This window comes from Solanum lycopersicum, chromosome 9 (genome assembly GCF_036512215.1).
Source record: "Solanum lycopersicum chromosome 9, SLM_r2.1".
Taxonomy (NCBI): Eukaryota; Viridiplantae; Streptophyta; class Magnoliopsida; order Solanales; family Solanaceae; genus Solanum; species Solanum lycopersicum.
In genome coordinates, this window is record NC_090808.1 from 59713772 (window position 1) to 59739919 (window position 26148).

The following is a 26148-nucleotide window of genomic DNA, read 5'->3' on the forward strand; positions in this document are numbered from 1 at the left end:
TGAGTCCTCCTACTTGGGGACCAAGTTAGATTTCTCCTATAAATAGAATGTTTCTCTTCATTGTAAATTAATTCATCAAGAGAAATAGCAAGTCTTCTCTTCTTTTCTCTCTAGTTTTCTCTTCTTATTCTATAGTTTTATAACAAAAAGCATATTTTATACCAATTATCAACCGATTGTTTCAAAATATTCTAGGGCAAATAGATTTAAACCTTTACCCAATAAGTTTTCAAAATTTCAACATGCCACAATAAAATAGGTTTTATGAAACGAAGAAACTTATCTCTTTATTTGTTCTTATTTATCAAATTTCGCTTTTTGAGAATTAAAACTGCATGGACTTTGATAAATATTTAAAAGTGTATTTTTTGAGCATATTAATATGATAATGATTGCAACTTATAGCTTTGACCCCAAGTTCCAACCTTGACCACACTCCTTCTTCCTCACAAATCGAAGTACAAATAATAAAAAAACAAATTTGAAATCAAAATAAACAATGAAAAAATTATTTTTTTGAGAAAGCACTATCAAGTTAAATGGAAATATAGAAAGAAAGCAAAAAGAGAAAAGAAATAATAAATCCATACATAATATGTGTAAAATCCTCCAATTTTTCAAAATAAAGAAGTAACAATGGTGGACAAGAGACTAGTAGAAAAAGAGAAGAAAGGGAGAGACTTCGAGGGGGGTGGGGGGGTGTAGTTAGGGGTGTATAATGTTTTTCCTTTTTTTAGTTTAAAGTCTTTTCTTTTAAGATTTTGACTTTTTTATATTAAAAATTTATTTTTATAATTATTTTAAATTAAATTCTACATGTCTTCATTTAATTTACTATTTCGCCATATTATATGCATGGTACTGCACACACTTTCTCTTTTGATGAAGTATCGGAAAAATGTTCAATATGTATTTATTTTTTAAGGATCGAGTGTTTAATAGAAAAAAAAGTTTTTTAAGGTGTTACGTAATGGAGAACTTTCACATATAGTCACTCAAAAATAATTTGATTACTCTCAATAGATATAGTTTGATGATTACAATTCCTATTTACATGTTATAGGGAGGAGAGATGCGAGCGAGACTGGAGAGAGAGGGGAATGAAGCGAGAGAGATGGAAAAAAGTGAGAGAAAGAGAGGTGAATTGTATATTTATATCAGTTAGATAATGATATATTATACATATGTATTTGTATATATGGCAAGCGAGGTTGGGAGAGACGCGACTGAGATTGGGGGAGGGGGGAGAGAGGTCGGCGAGATTTGGAGAGAAGCGAGCAAAAGAGGCACAAAGTGGGAGAGAGGTGAACTATATATTTATATTAGTTAGATAATCGTATATTGTACATATGCATTTGTATATATGGCAAGCGAGATTAGGAGAGAGAGAAGAGATATGAGCGAGATTGGGAGAGGGAGAAGAGAGGTGAGTCTCTAATTTGTTACATTCATCTGTCCCTATTTACTTGTCCGCTTTTCATTTTTTTGTTGTCATTAGATACTTGTCCACTTTGAGAAATTAAAAAAGGATAAAAAAAAATTTGCATCTTATACCCTCAATTAGTTAGTTCGAAAAAGATATAACTTCTAGAAAATCTTAAGTCTTTACTTAATTCACTTCATAATTAATAGAGCTAAAATAATAAACTCACTAGTTCATTAATTATTTTGTTAATAATTATGTCAATTCAAAAGTGAACAAGTAATTAGGGACAGAATGAGTAGTAAATAAATGGGCTGCCCGATTAAATCTGCCTGACCCGTTTTCCTTTTTCCTTCCTCATTTGTCCTGGAAATCAGGCAATGACCTCTCCGCTTAATCACAGTTTGAAAAAAGAAGAATAGAGTAAATCACTTGAATTATCAGAGGGAAAAGTTGAAGTTGAATCACTCGAGCTTCACCTTCTTCTTAGACTTTTAACAATTATGGCCACTTCTGATTCTCAGCGTCGTTCTGTCTTTGGTTAGTATTTCCCCCCTAATTCTCTTTATCTCTCAATTGGTTTTATTAAAAACTATTCAGGTTAACGTAATTCCACCAATTGTTTGCTGGATTTGTTGAAAAGATTGAAACTTTAACCAATTGGGCGTATTGGATGTTGATAATTTGGTCCAATTTGTGTTGCTTCTGTATGTATTTTAGAATATTACGATTGTTGGTAAGTTGTTAGCAGAATTTGTAAGTATTTGGATTTATTTATGGATTATGTAGTTGGGAATATACCTTATGATGCTACTGAAGAGCAACTAATTCAAATCTGTGAGGAAGTTGGACCAGTTGTTTCCTTCAGGTTAGTATGTTTTCCTTACTACTCTCTTATATTGCTCAGAAATAGTTTTATCTTTTATTTGTTTTATTTAGTTAAGACAGATGTTTGGTTTTCAGAAGAGGGATATAGAACAGGTTGTTCTGTTGCAAATTTTCTACTTACAAGTGCACTCACATGTCTAGTATATGTAATAGTTGTAGTAAAATACTACTGCAAATACTTAACAACACAGAAGATGATTGTGTTTTCAAACTAAAATAGGAAAACTACAATAGGGAAACTAATAAATGAAACAGTAACAAAGAAAGGGGTAAAACAATAATAAGAATGAGATGAGATGCTAAAAGAAGAAGGTGACATGCCTGACATAACGAGGATGAGTAGGACAAAGAATTCTCTAAAAAAATTTCATAAATTACTTCATACTACATAGCACTACTTATGTAGAAACTATATTTCTTCTTAACTTGTCAAATAGACTCTCAACACCTTTTTTTGTCAACCAGAATCCCAAACATAGTTTAGTAACGATTTGCTTGGTTGTTTCTTCTTTTGGCTCGCGTAAATCCTCTTCTAGAAAAAAATACTTTAACTAGGTCGCCTGCCTGGTCTATTCACAAGAGTACTCTTTTAACTTTTTCATCACAAATTCGGTGTATTATAGTAGTGATTATCCTTGTAGATGTTGTTTTGTAATGCATCCTTGTAGATGTTATTTTGTAATCTATCCTTGTAGATATTGTTTTGTTGATTGAGGATTTGAGGTGACTAATGGATTGAGTAAACTTGACCGCTAGAGTACCTAATATCATTTCTAGTATGAAAATGATTGTTTTGAATTATTACTCAGCTGGTTGAAAAACTTTTTATTGGGAAGAATTTTGAAGTTTTGTTTAGACGGTGTTATGTGGAGGATGACCAACTGAAGGAGATTTTTTCATCTTATAAGAGATGACCCCCCACCCCCATCCCCCTCCCCCTCTTCTTCTTTATTTGGATGAGTCTACCTAGCGTTTCCATCTTTTCATTCTTTTGGTTTATTTTCCTCAGATTGGTGACTGATAGAGAAACTGGGAAATTAAAAGGTTATGGATTTTGCGAATACAGAGATGAAGAGACTGCCTTGAGTGCTCGTCGCAACCTTCAGGGTTACAAGATAAATGGTCGGAAGCTAAGAGTTGATTTTGCTGGAAATGACAAAAATTCTGACAGAAATCGTGAACAGGTAAGATATTTAGACACCCTAAACCATTTTATGAGTGTCAGCAAAAATTACTTTGGTATATTTCTTTCATTAGCTGTTCTTTTAGTTTCTTGTCACTGGTTTGAACAACTGCTTTCCTATTTATTTCATGCAAGGTGGTGTTGGTATTACAGTAGGTTCTGTGGGAGAAAAATTCTTCTTTCTAGATATCCAATACTAACATCACTGGTTTTCATCCTTGTTAAAGACCGTGAAATCTGGTGTTTTTTGCTTCAAACACTTTAGTTGCCTAATCCACATATCATGTGATGCACTCTTATTGCTAGAGCAATGCCTTGGGGTGTACCCGATAAAGCAAAAATGCTAATCTTTCAGCCATGGATAAGAACTGCATTTCCACAAGCCAACTTCTTCGCATATTTTATATTGTTCATTGCCGCATATCAGATGATTTATGTTTTTATTCCAAATGTATCAGAAATTATCTTGTTTTCACCCTATATTACAGTTAACTACTGATTAATTTCAACCTGGCTAACTGGATAAAGAAGGTTCTTGTTCATGTTGATGTGTAAACCTAAGTCAAGGCCTGCAACCTATAACATTCAACTTTTTTGTTCTTTTGTTAAAAAAAGATGCATTTCACCTATTTCTGTACTAAACTAAAGTCCAAATTCTTTAGCATGTTTTCTTCATCAACTTTTTTAACCTACTTTATGTTAAATACATCAACGCTTCTACAGATACCTTAATAGTCATGCCCAAACATAATTATGATCTTTAGTTAGGATGAAAGAGTGCTTCTTAATATTTAAACTCCTCTTGACAAATATTGTGAGAGAACTTTTTGTGTGAATATTATCATCTTTTTCTGGACATCACTTTTTCAGACACAAGCAAATACTTTATTGAACCCGTTCAATGAGGAAAGAGAAAGGAAAACAAACTAATACTCTCTTCGAATACTATGTTTCTCTAATTTTGAATAAATATCTATTCAATTTACCATGTTTTTCTTTTCTATACAGGAGTGTGGTGGACCTGGCATGGTCGCGAATGCTGGTGTGTTTCACTCTCACTTTTTTTTCCACTTTTCTCTTCCAATTGGCAAAAGAGAAGGGGCATGAGATTCATATCATCAATTATTTTTTATATTTTCTCTCTTTAGAATATTTAATGTAACTATTCTGTTGTAATGTCTTATCAGATCCCAAAATGCACATTGGGGGACCAGCTGTCCCTGTGGATTCTACACTTCAGCAGCCATTAGGCATGCAAGTAGCTATGACTGCTGCAGCTGTCATGGCAGGAGCTCTTGGAGCTTCTCAGAGTGGAAACTCATTCAATACGTCTGGAGTAGATCCTTTAACATTACATATGTCCAAATTGTCAAGGAGTCACCTTAATGATGTTATGTCTGAGTTTAAGGTCAGGATGTTGATTAAAACTTTCTCCCATTCATGATATTTCTAGTCCTTCTTGAATATAGTTGCAAAACTATAATATAATGACAAACTTTGAATTGCCTTCCAAGTCATTCTGCTGAGTTATGCAAGAAGTAACAGAACTAGAAAACTACTCTTATTGGCTGGAGGTATAGGAATTAACTAGTCAAATGCTCTTATCTGACATATTATTTCATTTATTATAGTGTCAATGAATGAATGTAATCCTCGAACCTCGTGGATAACTGCTTGATGCCTTGACATAATTATTGTAATTTTGATGTCAGGCAATGTGTACACAAAACAAGGAACAGACACGCCAACTGCTGCTAGCAATTCCAAATTTGTCAAAAGCTCTTTTTCAGGTATTGACTTATGCTAGATGCTCAACATATTTGCAAGCTTCTGGTGTTGCTTAGCATTTTTGCGATTTTTGAATTCTCAATAATAATAAAAATAATCACCTATATTCTTCATAGTTTGTGACCCCTTCGATGTCATTATAACTTTTGTGCTTATGTTATCATTACTAAAGCATAGTCAAGCATCCATGCAAGGCTTCTGAAATCGCACTTATAGTATTCTTTCCCCGGCTGTATTTGTCAGTATTTTAAAGTTACAATTCAAATCTTTTTTCTATATTAGTACAAATGTACCTGTCCGCTGATGTTTATCATATGGTTTACCAAAGTGCATGAGAGTTATATGAGTTGGGACTACTATGTTTGAAAAAAAAGGAGTTGTAAGAGTTGGTACTATGTGAGGAAGTTTAATATATTGGAGCACTTAAAATTATCTTCTGTATTTTTTACCCCTCTAAACAAGGGCTGGCTTGGCTTTGACCTAGCGTCTACTTCATCTGAAATAACTTCTTTTTAAATGGAGTTTCAGAAAAAGTTCCATGGAATATACCAATTTGTTCCTGGCCAGGTTATCTGAGAGGTAATTTTATCACTACTGCGACAATTTTGTATTTGACTAATCCTCTCATAAGGGTTCTTTTAAGTCAACTTACAAAAAAAGGACTTAAAAATTGACTTTACAAGTAAAACTTTGTTCAAAAAAGATTCACTTTACACTTAGTACTAGATAAATATATAATTTGTGTTAAATAGTTATACTATTCAACATCTTCTTGATGCCACCAATAAAATTTCTTAGTACTTCAACAAAAATAATTGATAGTAAATAATTAATGTCACAACATTACTTAAGTTTCTAATTTTTATTTAATTAAATTGTGAAATACAATTTAAGCGGGAACAAATTGAGAAGTATTAATACATATGATTCCGAATCCAAGTCAGGCACCACAAAGAGATAACGTGCTGAGTATGGATAGTCTTATTATTGTTATACTAATTGAAACCTATTTGGATTATACTACTTGTCACTATCGGAGTCTAGACCCTAGCCGAAACCGGCGTCGTTGACCTCTCAGAGGTCGCAGACAAGCCTACATACGTAATCGTTACATCATCTAGGTTAATTTTAGCGGAAAATTTAAACTTTTTGTTTACTTAGACTTCATAGTGAGAAACATTGAACTCGCATAACACTATCTACATAAACTCATAAGTGTTCACAACAACCATATATTATCAAGATAATCAAATGAAAGACATAGTCAATATCTGTATAAAATATAGAGTTGCCAAAATGGCACCAATACAATATCTGAAAATAATTGGGAAAGAAACACCAATGTAACATAATCCACTAGATAATGTCTACTTCTAATGCTAGAATAAAATAATAAGCATCCTCGAAAGCATGAGGGCCTACCAAATCCGGATGAGATCTCCACGTCCAGATAACTTCAACGTTGATTCTTAAGTTCTAGCGTCCAGCTGCAACTGCACCTAAAAGTAGAGAGTTGTATGAGATTAGTAGACACTTGTACTAAGTATGGGTATATGCAAGCACACACCAAGGACATGCATGATTAAGAAGAGCTCTCTCCTAACGATATGAAATATGGAAAGTCAAGTCAGTGAACTTGCCAAAATCGGATTAGGAAAGTCATGCTATGAGAGTAACATGCATCATCATTCATATCATTTTGCAAACAACATATATCATATTGCACATATCATATCACATAGATCATATCATTTCATCATATGTCATGAGACCTTGGAATCATAGACTTGACATTTGGACTTCCCAATATGAGGCTCAACATATGGGACCTCAACTAGGGAGTCTTCTTTAGCAAACACAGAGTCTACTTCATTCATTTATACATACTTCATTTTCATTAGTTCGTAAGCTAGTGTAAACACCAGTCATACCTAGTGTCATTACTTAAGTCTATCTCAACTCTTGATCATCCTATCCTAATACCTTTGGTATCGTTCATTTCATTATGTGCATTATTTGAGGCTGTCCTCATTCTTTATTTGGGAACTTTAACCTAAACCAACATAGATCATGTGAGCATCATGAAATCCAGTGTTTAAACCCACACCAAAAAGAGGTGGAATCACCGGCCAAAGTGAACCAAAACATGTTAGCATATATAGGGAGTCGAACCCTGCAAAAACCCTATATTGGCAGTATAGGTTCAAAGACTAGGAGATATAAGGAGACCCATAACCGTCTAGATGGACAATCTCATCTCATGAGAATTATACTAACCTCTGCCTTCCCGAAAGAAGGAATCGCAACTCATAGCTAGCCTATCGGTGCTCATTATAAAGTTCCATTACATTCATCTCATACATCATAGAAGTTGGCTTCTAGAATCAGGGCATCATAGCTCATTAGATTATTTCTCATCTCATCATTAGTATTAAGTATGTATTAACTTTTAATACTTTCATTAGAGTGTTCATAGAGACTGCTCTGTTCATTAACATTACACTCTCATAGGCGAGTACGTTTTGGTAACATTTACTTAATTTGAGATTGCTCACATGTTTCACATTGGCCTCTTATTATGTTGTCACAACATCCATTAGTCTTAGCACATTTGCCCATCATAATTACTCACCCTTTTTTTTACGTGAATGTTCATTTCATCACATGCCAATGTAATTGGCCTTTTAGTGTATTTCACACTCTTAGTTAACCCTTATGGGGTTTAATCATTCATCACATAACATCTTAGGTTCACTTTATAACGTATGTTGGACTTATGAGTCCACATGCACAAGCCGTGAGGCTTCATTCATAATTCATTTTAGTGCATATTGTTCAAGATTATGTGATATATGTCTTATGCATTTTGTAAGTATGCCAGTGTCTCAATTTGATTCCTATAGGCAACTTTCATTAAATATTTAATCACGTAAGACTTCTGTGTCAATACGAAATTTGGGCAAGGGAACCCGGTTTTGAATCCCTTGAACGACATTTAGCCATTCCTAAATTTTAACCATCGTGTCACTCGGCTTGGGGATCCAGGTTTGACCCTCATTGCTCACGTTAATATTTTTTTTCTTTTCACTTTTTATTTTGGCAGTTGCTGAGGGACGTGGGATCGATTCCCCACGACCCCATAATTTTCTCTTAATGAATTTTTCCCTCCTTAGCTTCTCATTTTCGCTACTGGTTGAGGGGTTGTGGGATCTAGTCCCCACAACCTTATGTTATATATATATTCCTCTTCTCCTTTGCTACCTACCTAGAGGACGTGGGTTCGAATCCCACTATTCTCATTTATTTATTTATTTATGTTTTAAGTAGAAGAGTCCGGCTAAGGGCACACGGGTTTGAATCCCACGCGCTCACTTTTTTTTAGTAATATGTTTGGGGGATCTTCCGTGTCGTGGGATCGAAACCCCACAAAAGCATATCTTTTCTTCCTTTTTCTGTCGAGTTTCGCTGGAACCCCAGCCCCAATTCGAGCCCCACTTAGCAGACCCCTTTTAATTAATTTATTAAGGTATGCTTTAGTGAGGTCTTGGGTTTGATCCCTGCAGACCTCACTTATTTTTTTTTATGTTTAGATGCCCAAAATTTCCAGAGTCCATATGCAGCAGATTTTCAGATTTGGGGACTTTGTTACACGTTTTTATGCAGCATTTTACGGGTCATTTGAGCACTTTTCTTAGTCGTTCATTAGGGTTCTTAAGACAAGTTAGAGGTGTGATTTGGTCATTTGTTTTAACTAGAATTGATAGCATTTCAACCATATGAACATCACGATTTTAAGAACATCTAATTGCACATAAAACACGAGTGATCTCTATGCTATTAACATTCTCAAACAAAGACTCAAAGTCATGGTCACAATCTTATACACATACATACGTGTCTACATTCATATTTCCGAAAGACACAAAACATAAGCACATAATAATGAACACATACTCAAAACGAGATCATCACCACAAACACCGTATCCCTAAATTCTACCAGCAAGCATACCCAACCTAAGATCATAGGGAGCTAGTGACAAGGACATGCAATGTGGAACAATCCTAGTTTTTCGAGTTGATTCATTTGAGCCTTAAGGGTATCTCGGGAAAGGGACGAAGAGGAAAGAAAACACATACCTGAAGTTGTTCAAAAGTGATTCAACGTGCTTCCTATCTCCCTACTAAGCCAACGCCTAACCACCGAAACCACAAGCAAAATCTGTCGAGAAATTGATTTTTACTTTTCGTTTTTAACCTTGCTTGAGCGTCACGTTCTGGATAAACTTTATGTTTTTTTTCTTTTTAGTTATGTTCGTTCTCTTGTTTTACAGAGAGTTGAGCCTGAATTTGAGAAAAAGATGGTGAGAAACGTGTGGGTATGGTAGCTTAGGATTACGAGATTAGGGAGAAACTTAGTCAAATTAGGATTAATAATTTTAATTAATAAATAAATATCTGATTTTTCCTTTTTCTTAAATAAGCAATTAAATATTAATTAATTAAATTAAAAATTCACCAAATAAAATAATCAAATTAAATCACTGCTCCCACCTAGGTTTGAACTCGGGTGGAGCAAGATTTCACTCAAAGGGCCAATTTCATCCCTTTCTACCCAAATTGCCCCTCCACCATCATAATTAATTAATTAATTAAATATTTAGGGTAAATACAATACTACCCTTATCCTAGAAAAAGAGACCCTCGAAACTTTAGATTACCCCTTTTTAAGTCCGGTTAAGACTCATCCGGGGTAGATCTTCATATTCAGGTCCCTACATGGATGGACCCAACCTGTCCTAGCTCAACTAACTCGCCAAGTTGGTTGGTTTGGCTGTTGCCAGGGTTCAGAGGTCTAGTTTTATGCACATCAATTCGTGTGAACTCAGTCTAATCGTAGGCATTCTAGACACATTAAGCAACTTAGTATAGTCATTTTTAGGGTTATTACACCACTGTAGTATTAGAGACATGCTATCGTGTATATATACATATCATTGTACAGAAGTAAACTAAGTTACATAATAATAATAATTGAATTATATCTTTCGTGGTTTTATATGGTATCAAACGCCATGATAGGAGCCAATTCCTCCATATCCTCTGTTTCTTCTTCACCCACAAATCTTAGCCATGCTCACCACTTTATCTCCATTAAACTTACCTTGAAAAACTACTTTTTTGGTGCACACAACTATTGTCTTTTTTCCGTGATCAATATCTTCATGGTTACATTGACGGGTCTACTCCGTGCCCAGCGTCAACTATCAGCGACACTTTTGGTGCTAAGCTAAACCCAGATTACTCATAATGGATACAACAAAATCAGTTAATCCGTAGTCTTTTTATCTCATCCTTTTTCGAAGAAACACTTCCAATAATCATTGAAATAAATACATCAAAGGATTCTGGGATGCACTTGCAGCTACTCTATCTTCTCCATCTAATACACGGGTTCTCAATCTCCATATGAAACTATAGAGCTTAAAAAAAGATGATCTCTCTGTCATGTAATACTTACACAAGGCCAAACTCATCTCGGATGAAATTTCTGCTGCTAGACGACCACTTATTCTTGCAGACCAAAATAAAATATCTTTAAAAGGTTGCGATCATAATTTAAAGATATTGTTACTACCTTATCATCTCGTACTGAGCAAGTAACTTTCGCAGAACATCATAGTTTATTGCTAAATCACGAGTTCACCAATGGCTCCTCCTTCTCATCCCTCTCTTTATCATCTTCTACCCCTTCAGAATCCATTAACCAATTAGCAGCCCACCTTAGCGATAAAAGTACTTCAACTGACCGTAATGTCAACCCTAATTTTAATCGAGGTAGAGGTTGTTCATATCGCGATCGTGGTAGACGTGGAGGACGTTCATATCAACGAACTTTATCCAATAACAATCAGAAATTGAACTCTTATGATTCCCGTCCTAGATGCCAAATTTGCAATGATGACAATCATCTTGCCAACACTTGTTATCAATGCTACAACAACTCACCCTATCCTACTGCATACCTAGTTCATCCATCCCCCCACTCACCAACAATCAATAGTTTCCAGATACAGGCGCTACTCATTACATCAGCCCGGATCTCATTAATATTCATCAAGTTGAGGAGTACAAGGGACCAAATTCAAGTTCATGTCGGAAACGTCCATGGCCTTCCCATTCACCACACTGGTAGATCTCTTCTTACCTCTCCTTCTCGCTTTTTTCCCTTAAGAATCTTTTACATGTTCCCACTATTACAAAATCTCTTCTTTCTATTCAACGTTTTTCTATCGACAATAATGTTTTTTTGAATTTCACCCATATCACTTTATTGTTAAGGATCGGGATACCAAGAAGCCTCTTCTTTCCGGTGGACTGTTCCTTCATGTCATCTCGTTATTCCATCAAGGCATCTCCTTCATGTTGGCATCTTTATCTCGATCATCGGTATAAATGAATTCTTCAACAAATACTTAAGGAAAATAATTTACCTTGTAGTAGTTTTAGATTTTATAATCTATGCAGTGCTTGTCAATTGGGCAAGTCACACAAATTATCTCTTTCTTTGAGTCTCAATAAAAGTTCTTTAATTTTACAATTATTATATGTCGATGTTTGGGGTCCAGCTCTACTTCTTTCGTCACAAGGCCATAAATATTTTTTAGTTTTTGTTGACAACTGCACAAGTTATACTTGGGGATTTCCCATTTGGAACAAGTCCGATACCTTAGCCGTGTTTCAAAATTTAGAACTATTGCTGAGCGACAATTCAACACTAAAAATAAATCTATACAATCTGATTGGAGAGGGGTATTTCGTTACATGTCACCTATTTTATCCAATCTTGGCATCTCACATCATATATCATGTCCACATACCCATTAATAACAAGGTAAGGTTGAACAAAAACATCGACATATTGTCAAAACTGGACTTAGTCTTTTTGCTCAAAGTTTTACTCCTGCTCGCTATTGGCATTTTGCATTCGAAATAAAAAATTATCTAATTAATCGACTCCCTTCATCTACAACTAATGGTCTTTCTCAATATGAACTCGTCCATCACTCCATAACTGACTATGGTTTTCTGAAAGCTTTCTATTGTTTGTGTTATCCGTACTTACACCCCCTATAATAAGCACAAGTTTGATTTTTGATGTAAGCCTATCTTTCTAGGATATAGTCCCAGCCACTTGGGCTATAGATACCTTGATAGCTCCACTAGACGATTTTATATTGCCCGACACATCAAATTTGATGAGAGCAATTACCATTTGTCAAACCTTCTATCCTTGGCCCTCCCCCATTCCTACTAACTTCATCACACCCTTGGGTTTCTCTCCCTGTTGCTATTCCTCCAAATTCTAGTCCTCCACAACATCCCACTCCTCCTAGTTTATTTCCATCTGCACCTCGTAATACTCATCATTATTCGTCATCACATAATAGTACTAGTCACGGTCCCTACCAAACTAATGTACCCATCACCTCTCTTATCGTTGACCTTGTCGCCTCCTACATCACCTCCAGTGTCCGACTTCTCTAATTTCAATCTTATTCCTAATCCGTCTTTACCACCCAAGCTAGAAACATCAAGAACATGAAGCTTCGCAATATGAAGCCTTCCACTCATTAGGCTTCTGCCTCCTCACCATCCCATCCAACAATTGAACCAACTTGTTTCATTGAAGCAAATAAGTACAAAGAATGGAGACCAACCATGACATCTGAAATGGATGCTTTGCTCTGCAATGATACATAGTCCTTAGTCCCTTATGATCCATCAATGAATGTTCTGGGGTACAAATGGGTGTTTAGTATTAAAATAAATTCCACTAGTGCTATTGATTGTTATAAGGCTCGCCGTAGCCAAAGGATTCCATCAACTGGAAGGTCACGACTACTCAGAAACTTTCAGTCCACTCATCAAACCAGCCACAATTCGCATCATCCTTTCCATGGAAGCAACACATCATTGGTTTTTACACCAATTGGATGTCCAAAATGATTTCTTGCACGAGGAGTTTCAAGAGCAGGTTTTCATGTCTCAACCATTAGATTTCACTCATCCTCTCTATCCTAACCATATATGTCACCTAAAGAAGTCTTTCTACGGCCTCAAACAAGCACCCAGGGCCTAGTATATGCGACTTCTTCTTTTTCTCGATCATATGGGATTTGTTGTCTCCAAATCAGACACTTCTCCGTTTATTTACTGATAAAATGATGTAACAATATATATCTTGGTCTATGTAGATGATATAGTAATTAAGGGGAATCACACCTCGTTTTTGGATTCCATTATTTCTAAGATCGGGTTTGAATTTTCAATACGTGATTAGGGTCCTTTCAGCTACTTTCTTGGTGTTCAAGTTTCTACCGGGCCAGATGGTATTTTCCTCTTTAAACACAAACATATCAGCAATCTTCTTTTCAAGGCTGACATGCAACAGTGCAAACCTTTAGTAACCACTATGACAGTGAATATAAAGCTCATAAAGAGGACAACCCACTATTTTCTGATGCAACTATGTATAGCCATGTTGTTGGCGCATTACAATATGTCACTCTCACACGTGCGTGTTGAATCCATCTCATTGTTTTAGTCAACTTTAGCTATTCAATTGGTACAAACAATTGTTAAAAAGGAATAGTAGAAAAGATTTGGTAGTTGGCAAATTGGTAAGATTTGCAACCATTTTTGACTTTGCTATGTTTTCATATGTCATTAGTGACATAGGTATGGTTTTATCCTTCTATAAATAGAGCATTCTTGCTCATTTGTAGAATACACCAAGTTAGAGAAAAAAACCATTTTGAGAGCAAAGTGAGGTATTCCATAGACTATATAAGAAAATAGTCTGTGAAGAAAAATAGAGAGTGAGAGATATTTTAGTAAGACGGAAACCAAAAGAGTGTTGTTCCTTTTGAGTGTGTAGTAGTCACATTGAGTGTTGTATTCGTGACTACACAGTGTAAAATTCCTTACTATAGTAATATCAGTTGCTCCTCTTGGCCCGTGGTTTTTTTCCCTTATTCAGAAGGGTTTCCACGTAAAATTCTTGGTGTCGTTATTTTCCCATTTTATTTCCATTACATTTACCATATATACTTTTGTGCTTGTCCGTGTTTTTCCAACAAACTGGTATCAGAGCCAAGGTTTTATCTGAGTATGCTCTGTGGTTGCACCACAGTCTGAACTTCTACATCAGAAAAGATTTACTTTGATTTACGATAACTATATTTTTTGGGAAAAACAATGGAAGCCAACACAAGTAGAATGGTTACTTTGAATGGTGTTAATTATGCCATTTGGAAGGGGAAAATGGAAAATCTGCTTTATGATAAGAATTTTTATAAACTAGTATTTACCACTGTAAAGCATGATAATATGACAGATGAAGAGTGAAGTCTGGTTCACAGACAGGTTTGTGGATTCATTAGGCAATGGGTCGACGATAATGTGTTGAACCATATCTCTGGAGAAACACATGCTTGAACCCTTTGGGAGCATGTTGAAAGTTTGTATGCTCGAAAGACTAGCAACAACAAAATGCTCTTAATAAAGCAGATGTTGAGTTTGAAGTATCATGATGGTTCTCCGATGACATACCATCTGAATAATTTTCAGGGGATTATGAACCAATTATCCGCTATGGGCATCAAATTTGATGAAGAAATTCAAGGCTTGCTTCTTCTTGGTTCCCTACCGGATTCTTGGGAAACATTTAGAACGTCATTGTCAAATTCTGCTCTGGATGGTGTAATCTCTATGGATTCCACCAAGAGTAGTGTCTTGAACGAAGAGATGAGAAGAAAAACTCAAGGTTCCTCTTCGTCGGATGTCCTGATAACTGGCCCCAGGGGGAGAAATAAAACTCGTAGTTCTCAGCATAGAGAACAAAATAGGAGCAAATCCAAAGGCAGACTTAAGGATATTGAGTGTTATCATTGTGGCATGAAAGGGCACACAAAGAAGTTCTGCAGGAAGTTGAAGAGGGAGAACAATAACAAAGAGGAAGCTAAACAAGATGGCAATGAAAATTGCCTAGACACCGTCACCATCGAAGATCTTGTTACCGTTCTTGATGCAAACATGATAAATATTGCTTGTGATGAGTCAAACTGGGTTGTGGACACTGGTGCCGCATCTCATGTGACATCAAGGAAGGATTTTTTCTCTTCCTACACTCTTGGTGATTTTGGAACCTTGAGTATGGGTAATGAGACTGTTTCTACGGTGGTTGGTATTGGTACAATTTGTTTGGAAACTAGTATTGGAACTAAACTAGTTCTGAACAATGTGAAACATGCTCCTAATGTTCGTCTGCACCTAATTTCTGTTGGTGTTTTAGATGATGAAGAATATGTTAGTACCAACGGTGATGGAAAATGGAAGCTCATTAAGGGTTCCTTGGTTGTGGCTCATGGTAACAAACGTCGTGGTCTATACTGGACTATGGCCTCTGCTTGTGTTGATATGGTGAATGCGGTTGAGAGCGATAGCTATTCAACATTATGGCATAAGAGGCTTAGCCACATTAGCGAGAAAGGACTTAATGTTCTAGCCAAGAAGAAATTATTGTCAAATTTCCAAAGTGCTAAATTAGAAAAATGTGAGCACTACTTGGCTGGTAAACAAAATAGAGTTTCCTTTAAGTCCTACCCTCCTTCGAGAAAGACAGAGTTGCTTGAGTTAGTGCACTCTGATTTATGTGGTCCAATGAAGACAAAGACATTGGGTGGTGCACTTTACTTTGTCACTTTCATTGATGATTGCTCGAGAAAACTTTGGGTCTATGTCTTGAAGACTAAAGACCAAGTGTTAGGTGTCTTTAAGCAGTTTCAGGATTCAGTTGAAAGAGAAAATGGAAAGAAATTGAAATGTATTCGTACTGATAATGGTGGTGAATATTGTGGACCATTTGACGAATACTGCAAGCATCAAGGTATTAGACACCAGAAGACTCTTCCCAAGACTCCTCAGCTTAATGGTTTGGCTGAGAGGGTGAACAGGACCTTGATGGAAAGAGTTAGATGTTTGCTTTCTGAAGCAAAGTTGCCAAACTCATTTTGGGGTGAGGCTTTATTAACCGCTGCACATGTTATTAATCTATCTCCTGTTGTTGCTTTGCAAAGTGATGTACCAAATAGTGTTTGGTATGGAAAGGATGTTTTCTATGACCATTTGAGAGTATTTGGTTGCAAAGCTTTTGTACATGTGCCGAAAGATGAGAGGTCAAAATTAGATGCCAAGACAAGGCAATGCATCTTCATTGGATATGGCTTAGATGAATTTGGTTACAGGCTATATGATCAAATTGAAAAGAAACTTGTGAGAAGCCGTGATATTATTTTCATGGAGAATCAAACAATTGAAGATATTGACAAAGCGGAGAAGGTAGAATCTTCAAATTTTGATGGTATAGTCCATCATGATGAAGTTCCTCACACAAGTGTGCATGATGTTATTGGGTTTGTTAATCATGGTGACGCCAAGAATCATGTATCAAATCAACATGTTGATGTTGATAATAACAATGATATTGTTATTGATGATCCTGTTGCTTATGAAGTTGTGGACGAATCAAATATTCCGCTTCGGAGGTCCATAAGACAACGGTTTCCTTCTTCCCGTTATTTACCCAATGAGTATGTGTTACTCACTGACGAGGGAAAACCTGAATCTTATGAGGAGGCCATGGAAGATGAGCACAAGAATCAATGGATTGAAGCCATGCAAGACGAGATGAAGTCTTTGCATGAGAACCACACTTATGAGTTGGTAAAATTTCCCAAGGGCATGAGAGCTTTGAAGAACAAGTGGATGTTCAAAGTTAAAGTTGAAGAACACAACTTGAAGCCCAAGTACAAAGCTAGATTGGTTGTTAAGGGATTCGGTCAAAGAAAAGGTATTGACTTTGACGAAATATTTTCTCCTGTTGTGAAAACGTCCTCGATTCGCACAGTTCTAGGTTTGGCTGCTAGTCTTAATTTAGAGATTGAGCAGATGGATGTGAAGACGGCTTTCCTTCACGGTGACCTAGAAGAAGAGATTTATATGGAACAACCTGAGGGTTTCAAAGTAGATGGTAAAAAAAATTTTGTATGCAAACTCAAAAAGAGTCTCTATGGCCTAAAACAAGCTCCTAGACAGTGGTACAAAAAGTTTGAATATGTTATGGGGGAGCAAGGCTATAAGAAGACTTCTTCAGATCATTGCGTATTTGTACAAAAATTTTCTGACAATGATTTTATCATCCTTTTGTTGTATGTGGATGATATGTTGATTGTGGGCAAAAATACTTCCAAGATTGACGAGCTAAAGAAAGAGTTGTGTAAGTCTTTTTCAATGAAAGACTTGGGTCATGCCAAGCAAATTTTGGGCATGAGAATTACTCGTCTTAGAGATAAAAGGAAGATTTATTTGTCCCAGAAGAAGTACATTGAACGCGTATTGGAGCGCTTCAATATGAAGAATGCAAAGCCTGTGAGTATACCTCTTGCTGGTCATATGAAGTTGAGCAAGAAGATGTGTCCTACAGCTAAGGAGGAAAAAGAGAACATGGCCAAAGTTACATATTCCTCCGTCGTCGAAAGTCTAATGTATGCAATGGTGTGCACTAGACCTGATATTGCTCACGCGGTTGGTGTTGTCAGTAGATTTCTCGAAAATCTGGGAAAAGAGCATTGGAAAGCTGTGAAATGGATACTCAGGTATCTCAGAGGAAGCTCAGATGAATGCTTGTATTTTGGAGCATCAAATCCAATCTTGAAAGGCTATACAGATTCTGATATGGCAGGTGACCTTGATAACAGAAAATCCACTACTGGATATTTGTTTACTTTTTCAGGGGGAGCTATATCATGGCAGTCAAAGTTGCAGAAGTGTGTTGCACTATCTACAACTAAAGCTTTGCGGCTACTGAAGTCGGCAAGGAGATGATATGGCTAAAGCGATTTCTTCAAGAGCTTGGTTTGAATCAGATGGAGTATATTGTCTATTGTGACAGACAGAGTGAAATAGACTTGAGCAAGAACTCCATGTACCATGCAAGAACAAAACACATTGACGTCAGATATCATTGGATTAGTGAGAAAGTGGAGAATGAATCATTTCACGTCAAAAAGATTCACACAAGTGAAAATCCTGCAGATATGCTGACCAAGATGATACCAAAAGACAAGTTCGAGTTATGCAAAGAACTGTGGGTATGAGCTCTCTATAAAGAAGTTGAAGATACCTTCTTCCAGTAAATGGGACTGGAGGGGGAGATTTGTTGAATCCATCCCATTGTTTTAGTCAACTTTAGCTATTCAATTGGTACAAGCAATTGTTAAAAAGGAATAGTAGAAAAGATTTGGTAGTTGGCAAATTGGTAAGATTTGCAACCATTTTTGACTTTGCTATGTTTACATATGTCATTAGTGACATAGGTATGGTTTTATCCTTCTATAAATAGAGCATTCTTGCTCATTTGTAGGATACACCAAGTTAGAGAGAAAAACCATTTTGAGAGCAAAGTGAGGTATTCCATAGACTATATAAGAAAATAGTATGTGAAGAAAAATAGAGTGTGAGCGATATTTTAGTAAAACGAAAACCAAAAGAGTGTTGTTCCTTTTGAGTGTGTAGTAGTCACATTGAGTGTTGTATTCGTGACTACACAGTGTAAAATTCCTTACTATAGTAATATCAGTTGCTCCTCTTGGCCCGTGGTTTTTTTTTTTCTTATTCAGAAGGGTTTCCACGTAAAATTCTTGGTGTCGTTATTTTCCCATTTTATTTCCATTACATTTACCATATATACTTTTGTGCTTGTCCGTGTTTTCCCAACAGTGCGGACCTTGCATTTATGGTTAATAAAGTATGTCAATTCATGCACAATCCAACGGAAAATCACTGGGTTGCTGCTAAACGGATACTACGCTACTTACAACACACTCAATATCATCATTTTCACATTCCTTGTTCATCTAATTTGCTACTTCAGGCTTTTACTCATTCAGATTGGGCATTCTGAATAGATGATCGCAAATCCACAGGTGGTTATGCAATATATTTAGGTGTTGCTCTTGTCCCTTGGTCCTCGAAGAAACAACATACTGTCTCTAGGTCCTTCACTGAATCTGAGTACAAATTTCTTGCCGATGCATCTGCTGAATTAACTTGGGTCCAATCTCTCTTGTCTGAGTTAGGCGTGTGTCTCCCAAAGGCTCCAATTCTTTGGTGTGACAACATTGGTGCCACGTACCTTTCCATTAATTCAATATTTCATGCTCGGACGAATCATGGAATAGTTTGTAAATATGAATAGTAGTATGGGTACTTTGTCATGAAGAATTGATTGTTTGCTACTACAATCAAGGAGATGTTACAAGTTTCTACTTCCTTCAAATTGCAGAAAAGAAAACTGCTTCTGCTACAATTTAGAATCATTTTTTTTCAAAAGCTTGACCAAACACTTTATATCTCCAAAAAAAGTGATTTTTTAACTATATATTGTATTTGCACTTCTAGTTTCCTAACAGCTTGGCCAAATAACTCAGTTTTAAATCTTTTCTTATCCATAGTTAGACCATCAAACTTGATTAAATAGGTTATTAGATTCAAATTCAGACCTTCTCTTAACCCTAGTAAGACTATGATCACAAAACTTCAATACATAATTCTACGAAATTGCATGTATAGTTGAATATTTATGTTCAAAAGTAAAAGGAATGAATATGCAACAAAAGACAATAGATTTTGAACTCTTCTTGTTTTGCTTTTCTTCTCTTTTTTCGTTTCCATTGTTAATGTATTTTTATGGTAACTTGGTATATGCTGATATAATCGAGGTTGATGGATAGTTTTCTTTTGCTCTTCCATATATGGTGCAAAATTGAGAATAACAAAAATAAAATTGGGAAATAAGAGAGAAATGATGTGTTGCAACCACCATATGCTACATATCAAAAGTTTATATGATCTATTTGATCAGTTTCATAATCTGACATTATGTTGGCCTTTTAGATCAATGGAGAAGTACTGAATTTCTATTTTTAAAAAATGTACCCTTTTTAATATACTTGGGATAGCATCCAAGGGTGTAGCCTAATGGTTGATGAAGTGGGCTTGTAACTATGAAATTGTAGGTTTAAATCCCAGAGAAGACAAAACATTAGATGATTTCTTTCCATTTGTCCAAGCCTTGATGGATAGAATTATCCGATACATGTGTTGGTGGGAGGTAGTAGGTACCCGGTGAAATTAGTAGACATTATCCTCATAGGGGAAGATTGTGACAAAGTGAATTTCTCACCATTACTCACTTGTTGCTCAGTTGCCATTTCATACTTTAGCAGTTATTATGTTTTTTTTATAGATAAGATACAATAGATAACCATTAGTGTTACTTGGCTGATTTTTGTATTGCCATCTGCTAATATTTTTGGGGAAGAATTTACAGTCATTATCTAAAAATCTGTTAAGAGTGACATCAAACATATGATTTTAGTTGATCGAAATGTTAATATTTATTATCTTGAGGTGCAGAGTAGAAAGCTCATATTTTGGACATGCATTTTGTGTATTTTCATTATAATATGTGTAATAAAGAAAAGAAAATATTTCCATTTTTCTTACAGGTGACATAAATAACAATTGAAGAAACTGCTGCTATGAGTTTTTCTTGTACTGTGGATAGCTTGCAGTATCATCACAATGATGACCTTGACACTTGTGTTGTATGCTTGATGTTTTCCTACATTATGAATTGCATAATCGTTTTTTCTTTTCTAGAGTGATGAGCATGCTTTATTCCACATGAAAGGGGTCATATTACTAGTTCTCAGTTTCAAAATAGCAATATTTGCTTCTTTTTACACTGTATGGTTATTGAAATAGCACACTTACAAATTTAGATTTGTCTACCAATGCAGGCACAACTAATACAGGGAATGGTAACCCAATCAATGGTTCGTTCACTGATTCTATACTTTTTTTAGTATTATTCTCTCTCTCGATATAGATTAAAGTTGTGAAGTTGTGTCTATTCAAATTCATACTGCTTTCCTTTACTTTTTTTGTTCTTTTGAATTTGATTCCTATTATTTTAGTATCAAAGCCAAGTTAAGGACTGTTTCAATAATTCTTGATTTATTTGAAATCAGCATATATACTATTTCAAAGCGCTACACCTAATCAATCATCTTTAAAATGTACAGTTGCAGACACCAAATATTCAACAAGCTCAACTGCAGTCATTGTTGCTAGATAGTCAACAGCTACCAACTCCTGGGTTACCCCCACTTCCCCCTAGATTTCTCCCCAAGGCGCGGCCTCAGATTCCATCGGCGCAACCAGGGCAGAGTCAAGTTTTGCAGAGTCTGTTAACGACACCTTCTAGAGCAATACAACCCCAGGTAGTGGTGTCAATGAACCCACCAGTTCAGGTGGGAACTTCCTCTTCTATATATGAAGCAGCAAATGCAACATTCTTTCTTAAAACAAGTTTGTATAATTTTGTGTGTTTTTTGGTTATAGGGAAACCCTTCATCAGTTTTTGGGATCTTGGATAATACAAATAATTCATCTTTGATTACCAGACCAGCTTACCCTTCAGGTTTGCCTGAGAAGAAGAGACCGGCGGCTAATAATGTACATCTTCCGAGTCCGCTATCGAAAATGACAAGGATTAATGATGCCATGCTTGATGCACCTCTAAAGTTAGGACCCTCAACTCAAGTTTCAGCTCCAGGACAAAAGTCAAACCCTGATAACCAAGCTAGTCAGGTATAACTCTGGATGTGTGAATGCCTCTATTATTACTTCATAGAAGAAACATAAAGGATGTATAGTTTAGTTTTTATTAAGATGTTCTTTTCAACAGGTGCAGCTTCCCTCAGACGTTGAGTCTGCCTTGCTACAACAAGTACTGAGTCTCACTCCTGAACAGTTAACTTCACTTCCACCAGATCAGCAGCAGCAGGTCATTCAGCTCCAACACAGGCTTCGCTAGCCAAAATTTAATCTCACATACACCTGAAACCTGAGTATCTTTGCCTCTCTGAAATAAGGACATGTTTTCTGTCTCGTAAAGCGATTGATTGATTTGAGAAGGATGTAGAAGTGTATTACATTGATGTAACTGTTATGAGCAGGTTGTTTTAACGAGATAAATGGAGCAACTTTGTGGCTCCAGTTGTACTCTAGCATTACATATTTAAGAGACATAAGTTCTTTTGCATGGTTTATCATCTCTCTGTTGAAAATGATTTAACTGGTAAGGTTTTCTACCTTTTCTTTTTTCATACAAAAGAAAATGTTTGCTGATACGAGTTGTATCACCTTGATCAACTTTCATGATCATGAAAAATATAGTTCGAGTATCCTACTACATACTATTTTATCCAAAACGATTGGGTTATGTTGTTTTTGTTGTGTTCAAACTCATCCTCAAAGCAATTCTGTTGTTCTCACTCCAATTCCATATGCTTTAACAGAAACTTGAGAATCTCACATCTCATCCTAAAGGTTTGACAAATGAGAAGATAGCAAATTATACAATTCAAGGTTGGTGATTCTCTTTTATGAAGAAAAAAAATGGGGTGTATGAGAAGTTATCATCTTCCAAAACTTTATTTGTTGGGGAAATATTAAGAAATTTCACAACAATAATAATAACAAATAACTTTATTATTTAACAAAAGGTGGTTCTCAAAATAAGATAAATGTCACTATAACGATATATAAAAATAGTGCATAAATTAATAAATACTTGGGTCGTGTTGGGCACTATCTTAAGAAACTATTTCAACGGTCTGAAATGTTTTCCCATGATTAAACAAATACTTCCCTATCTTTAATAGAGGCAACAGGAATCAGCAAATTAATTAACATCAGCAAATATTAGGGGAATAACAAAGCCAAAATTATTAATTAATTAACATTAAAATAGAAAAGATGTAAAGAGAGAGAAGTAGAAAATGTGAGGGAGTATATGTTTTTTTTATATTTATCAATGCACAAATATATTTATCAAGTATTAATTCAAAATAATTTAATAATTTGGGTTTGTAAAAAAAAACTTAATAAAATAATCTTTTGAAATAAAATATTCTACTAACATCATTTCCCTTAGAAAAGCTGAACCTAGTTCATAAGTCACATATCAAAACTTGTTATGCCCTTAATCCTAATTATACTTAACACTTAGCTTCTAATCTATTTTATATTTGAGTATGTATCAAATGTACATAATTTCCTCCTTTTGTTTGATCTATATATTAGTTTCCTTTATTATACTGAAAATATTATTTTCTTCATTATTTCCTATAAAAAATCCTTGTTTCTTGAGCTATGTGATTTTCTATAAGAATTTTCTTTCTTTATTGAGCTATAGAGAAAAATTTTTGTTTGCTTCATCAATTGGTATTGTTTAGAGAAAAGTTGGGTCGGTTGAAATTAAAAAAAAAATTAAGAAAGATGAATTACTGTATCATATATATATATATATATATATATATATAGATGAACAAATATGATTCAAAGGTTTGTATAGTGTGATGCCTTGATGGATAGGCTGCAGGGACTTTATCCCGATTAAGTATAGAACTCTTAGGCGTTGTTTGGTATAAACATTGATAATGTAGGGATTAATAATACATGAATTAGTAATGTATGGTTAGTAATGCAGAAATTAGTAGCGCAGAAATTGTTTTTTGTCAAGTGTTTGGTTCATTATTTTTCACTTAATTTTGTGTTTGATTTAAAACTCTACAAATTAATTTTTTCCTATTATACCCTTGTGTTATTATGAGTGTTTTCATGTAATTGGATCAAGATAGATAACCACTTGATCGGATAAATTCTTTTAATGAATTTTCTATTCCATTTAAATAGTTAAATGAAATACATATATACATAAAATTGTTATTAATTTTAAGGTGTGATGTATCACTAAGAAGATCATTGATGGCATAATGTATTTCCAATTTTTTGTTGGTCTAGTATATATTTTAAACTTAATATAGATTTAAGGCTACTTAAATAGTTCAATACCTAAAGCTTATTTTCTTAAAAAAAAATTCAAGTGGGTAATTGACAAACTATCTTGAAGAAAAAAAATAGAGTAAAAAATCTAGTGAAACCATTAATTACACTAGACGAATTTGAAAAATTAAAAAAAAATATTTATAGCCATTCTAATATAAATAGAAAGGAAACTAATACAAAAAAAAAAAAAGGAATAAGGGGTTAGTTTAGTCATTTAGAGGTTTTATCCAAGGTTTAACAAACCTTGGATTAGTTTTCCCTCCATTTTCTAGGAATAAGATAAGACCATATATGATGAATAAACAATCCATGGATTAAATTAAATGAAGTAACCAAAAATTCATTAGCTAAATTAAATTTTAATCCATAAATTATTCAATCTAATACCGCCTATCAAACACGTCCTTAGAAGCTTGTTTTGGCTTGTAAACTAAGCATAAATGGTTGTACATTCATGTTGACCTTGTTACTTATGTACTACCACATAACGATTCTGTGTTATGAATATATGGTGGCTTCAGTGGGATCCACATAGGGGTTCAATCACTTGTGTTCTATTTTGAAATGTTGGTTAGTCGAGATATTTGTAGTATGATTCTTTGATTGTGACTGATAGAACCGATAATTATATTTCAAGAAATAGAGTTAATCGAAATTAATGTTTTGATGATAGACAAGAAATGCAAAATAATTAATGCAGCAAAGCAGCAGCCAATGCGATACAAAATAAAGTAGCAAAATGATGCAGCCACGTAGTCAAGAAATAGAGTTATTTGTCAAAGTCAAAAATAATATATTAAAGGTATAAGTTGATACAAATAAGGAAACCTTAAATATATTGTTAAGGAAGGAAGTTGTATGTAATAAGGATTGTACTATAAAAGGTAATCCTTGTTTAACTATAATTTCCTTACCTTATCTGATAAGGATTCAAGGCAAAAGAAAACCCTATAAGAAGAGGACAATCGCAGATGAAGAAGATCACAACTTCACATAGAGAGAAAAGTGAGAATTATTCATCGAGTAGAAGTCTTCAAGATCGATAGGTTTGCTAAGTTTAAAAAGTTCTTGAGTGAGAAAGTTTTAAACGTGTAAAACTATCTTCTTGTTTCGTTCTTGATTATAAGTTACGAGTTATTGTACAAGGATTGGGTTTGGCTTCTTGTAGGGTTGAGTTTCAGTGACGGTTGTAACAAAAGGTGAGTTTGACCTTTTGGAGAGTAGAAGTAATCGATTGTAGTCAATCGAGAGAGTTAGTAGTGGTAAGGCTTTTTGATTATTGAGTTGTAATCACAAAATCTTATAGTTGAATTAATAAAACGAGGTTTTTCCTTCCTTGAGTGAGGAAGGTTTTTAATTTAATAAGTGTTTGTGTCTTTACTTAAAAGCAACTTACAAGAACCTGGTTCTTGTTCTAGGGGATAGGTTTCTTCAATTGGTATCAGAGCAGGTCTTTTCGATAAAAGATTCACACTTTGAAAAGACTCAATGGCAGCACCACCTACCCCACAAAAGGGAGCTTCACAAACACGACCACCACTGTTCAATGACAAATACTATGGATGGTGGAAAAATCGTATGATGGACCATCTTATTGGCGAAAACCCTGATCTATGGGGAGTAATTCTAGATGGACCAACTATACCTATGAAAACCACAACTGATGGAATCACCAAAATTCCAAAGGAAGGAAAAGAATGGAATGCTGAAGACAAGCTTGCAATCCAAAACAATGCCAAAGCCAAGAAAATTTTGATCTGTGGCATAGGACCAGACGAATACAATTGAATCTCGTCTTGTCAAGATGCCAAATCCATATGGGAAAC

At 35.1% G+C, this 26148-nt stretch overlaps 1 protein-coding gene across 1 annotated transcript; it reads left to right on the forward strand.

The window, feature by feature from the left end:
- The first annotated feature begins 1796 nt into the window (after positions 1-1796).
- LOC101254235 (cleavage stimulating factor 64) lies at positions 1797-22599 on the forward strand. Its single transcript, XM_004247110.4, has 10 exons — positions 1797-1963; positions 2213-2291; positions 3321-3495; positions 4503-4536; positions 4682-4902; positions 5207-5284; positions 21208-21243; positions 21493-21720; positions 21812-22060; positions 22158-22599. Exons 1-10 carry the CDS (start codon positions 1927-1929, stop codon positions 22284-22286), a joined length of 1266 nt encoding a protein of 421 aa, XP_004247158.1. The 5' UTR covers positions 1797-1926; the 3' UTR covers positions 22287-22599.
- The last annotated feature ends 3549 nt before the right edge of the window (positions 22600-26148 follow it).

What these genes read in the sequence shown, in the direction of transcription:
- LOC101254235 (XM_004247110.4), top strand. Translation starts at nt 1,927, where the DNA reads ATGGCCACTTCTGATTCTCAGCGTCGTTCTGTCTTTG. An exon ending in ATGTTATGTCTGAGTTTAAG is followed by an intron (nt 4,903 to 5,206) that starts GTCAGGATGTTG and finishes TTTTGATGTCAG; the next exon opens with GCAATGTGTACACAAAACAA. An exon ending in TGTCAAAAGCTCTTTTTCAG is followed by an intron (nt 5,285 to 21,207) that starts GTATTGACTTAT and finishes CTACCAATGCAG; the next exon opens with GCACAACTAATACAGGGAAT.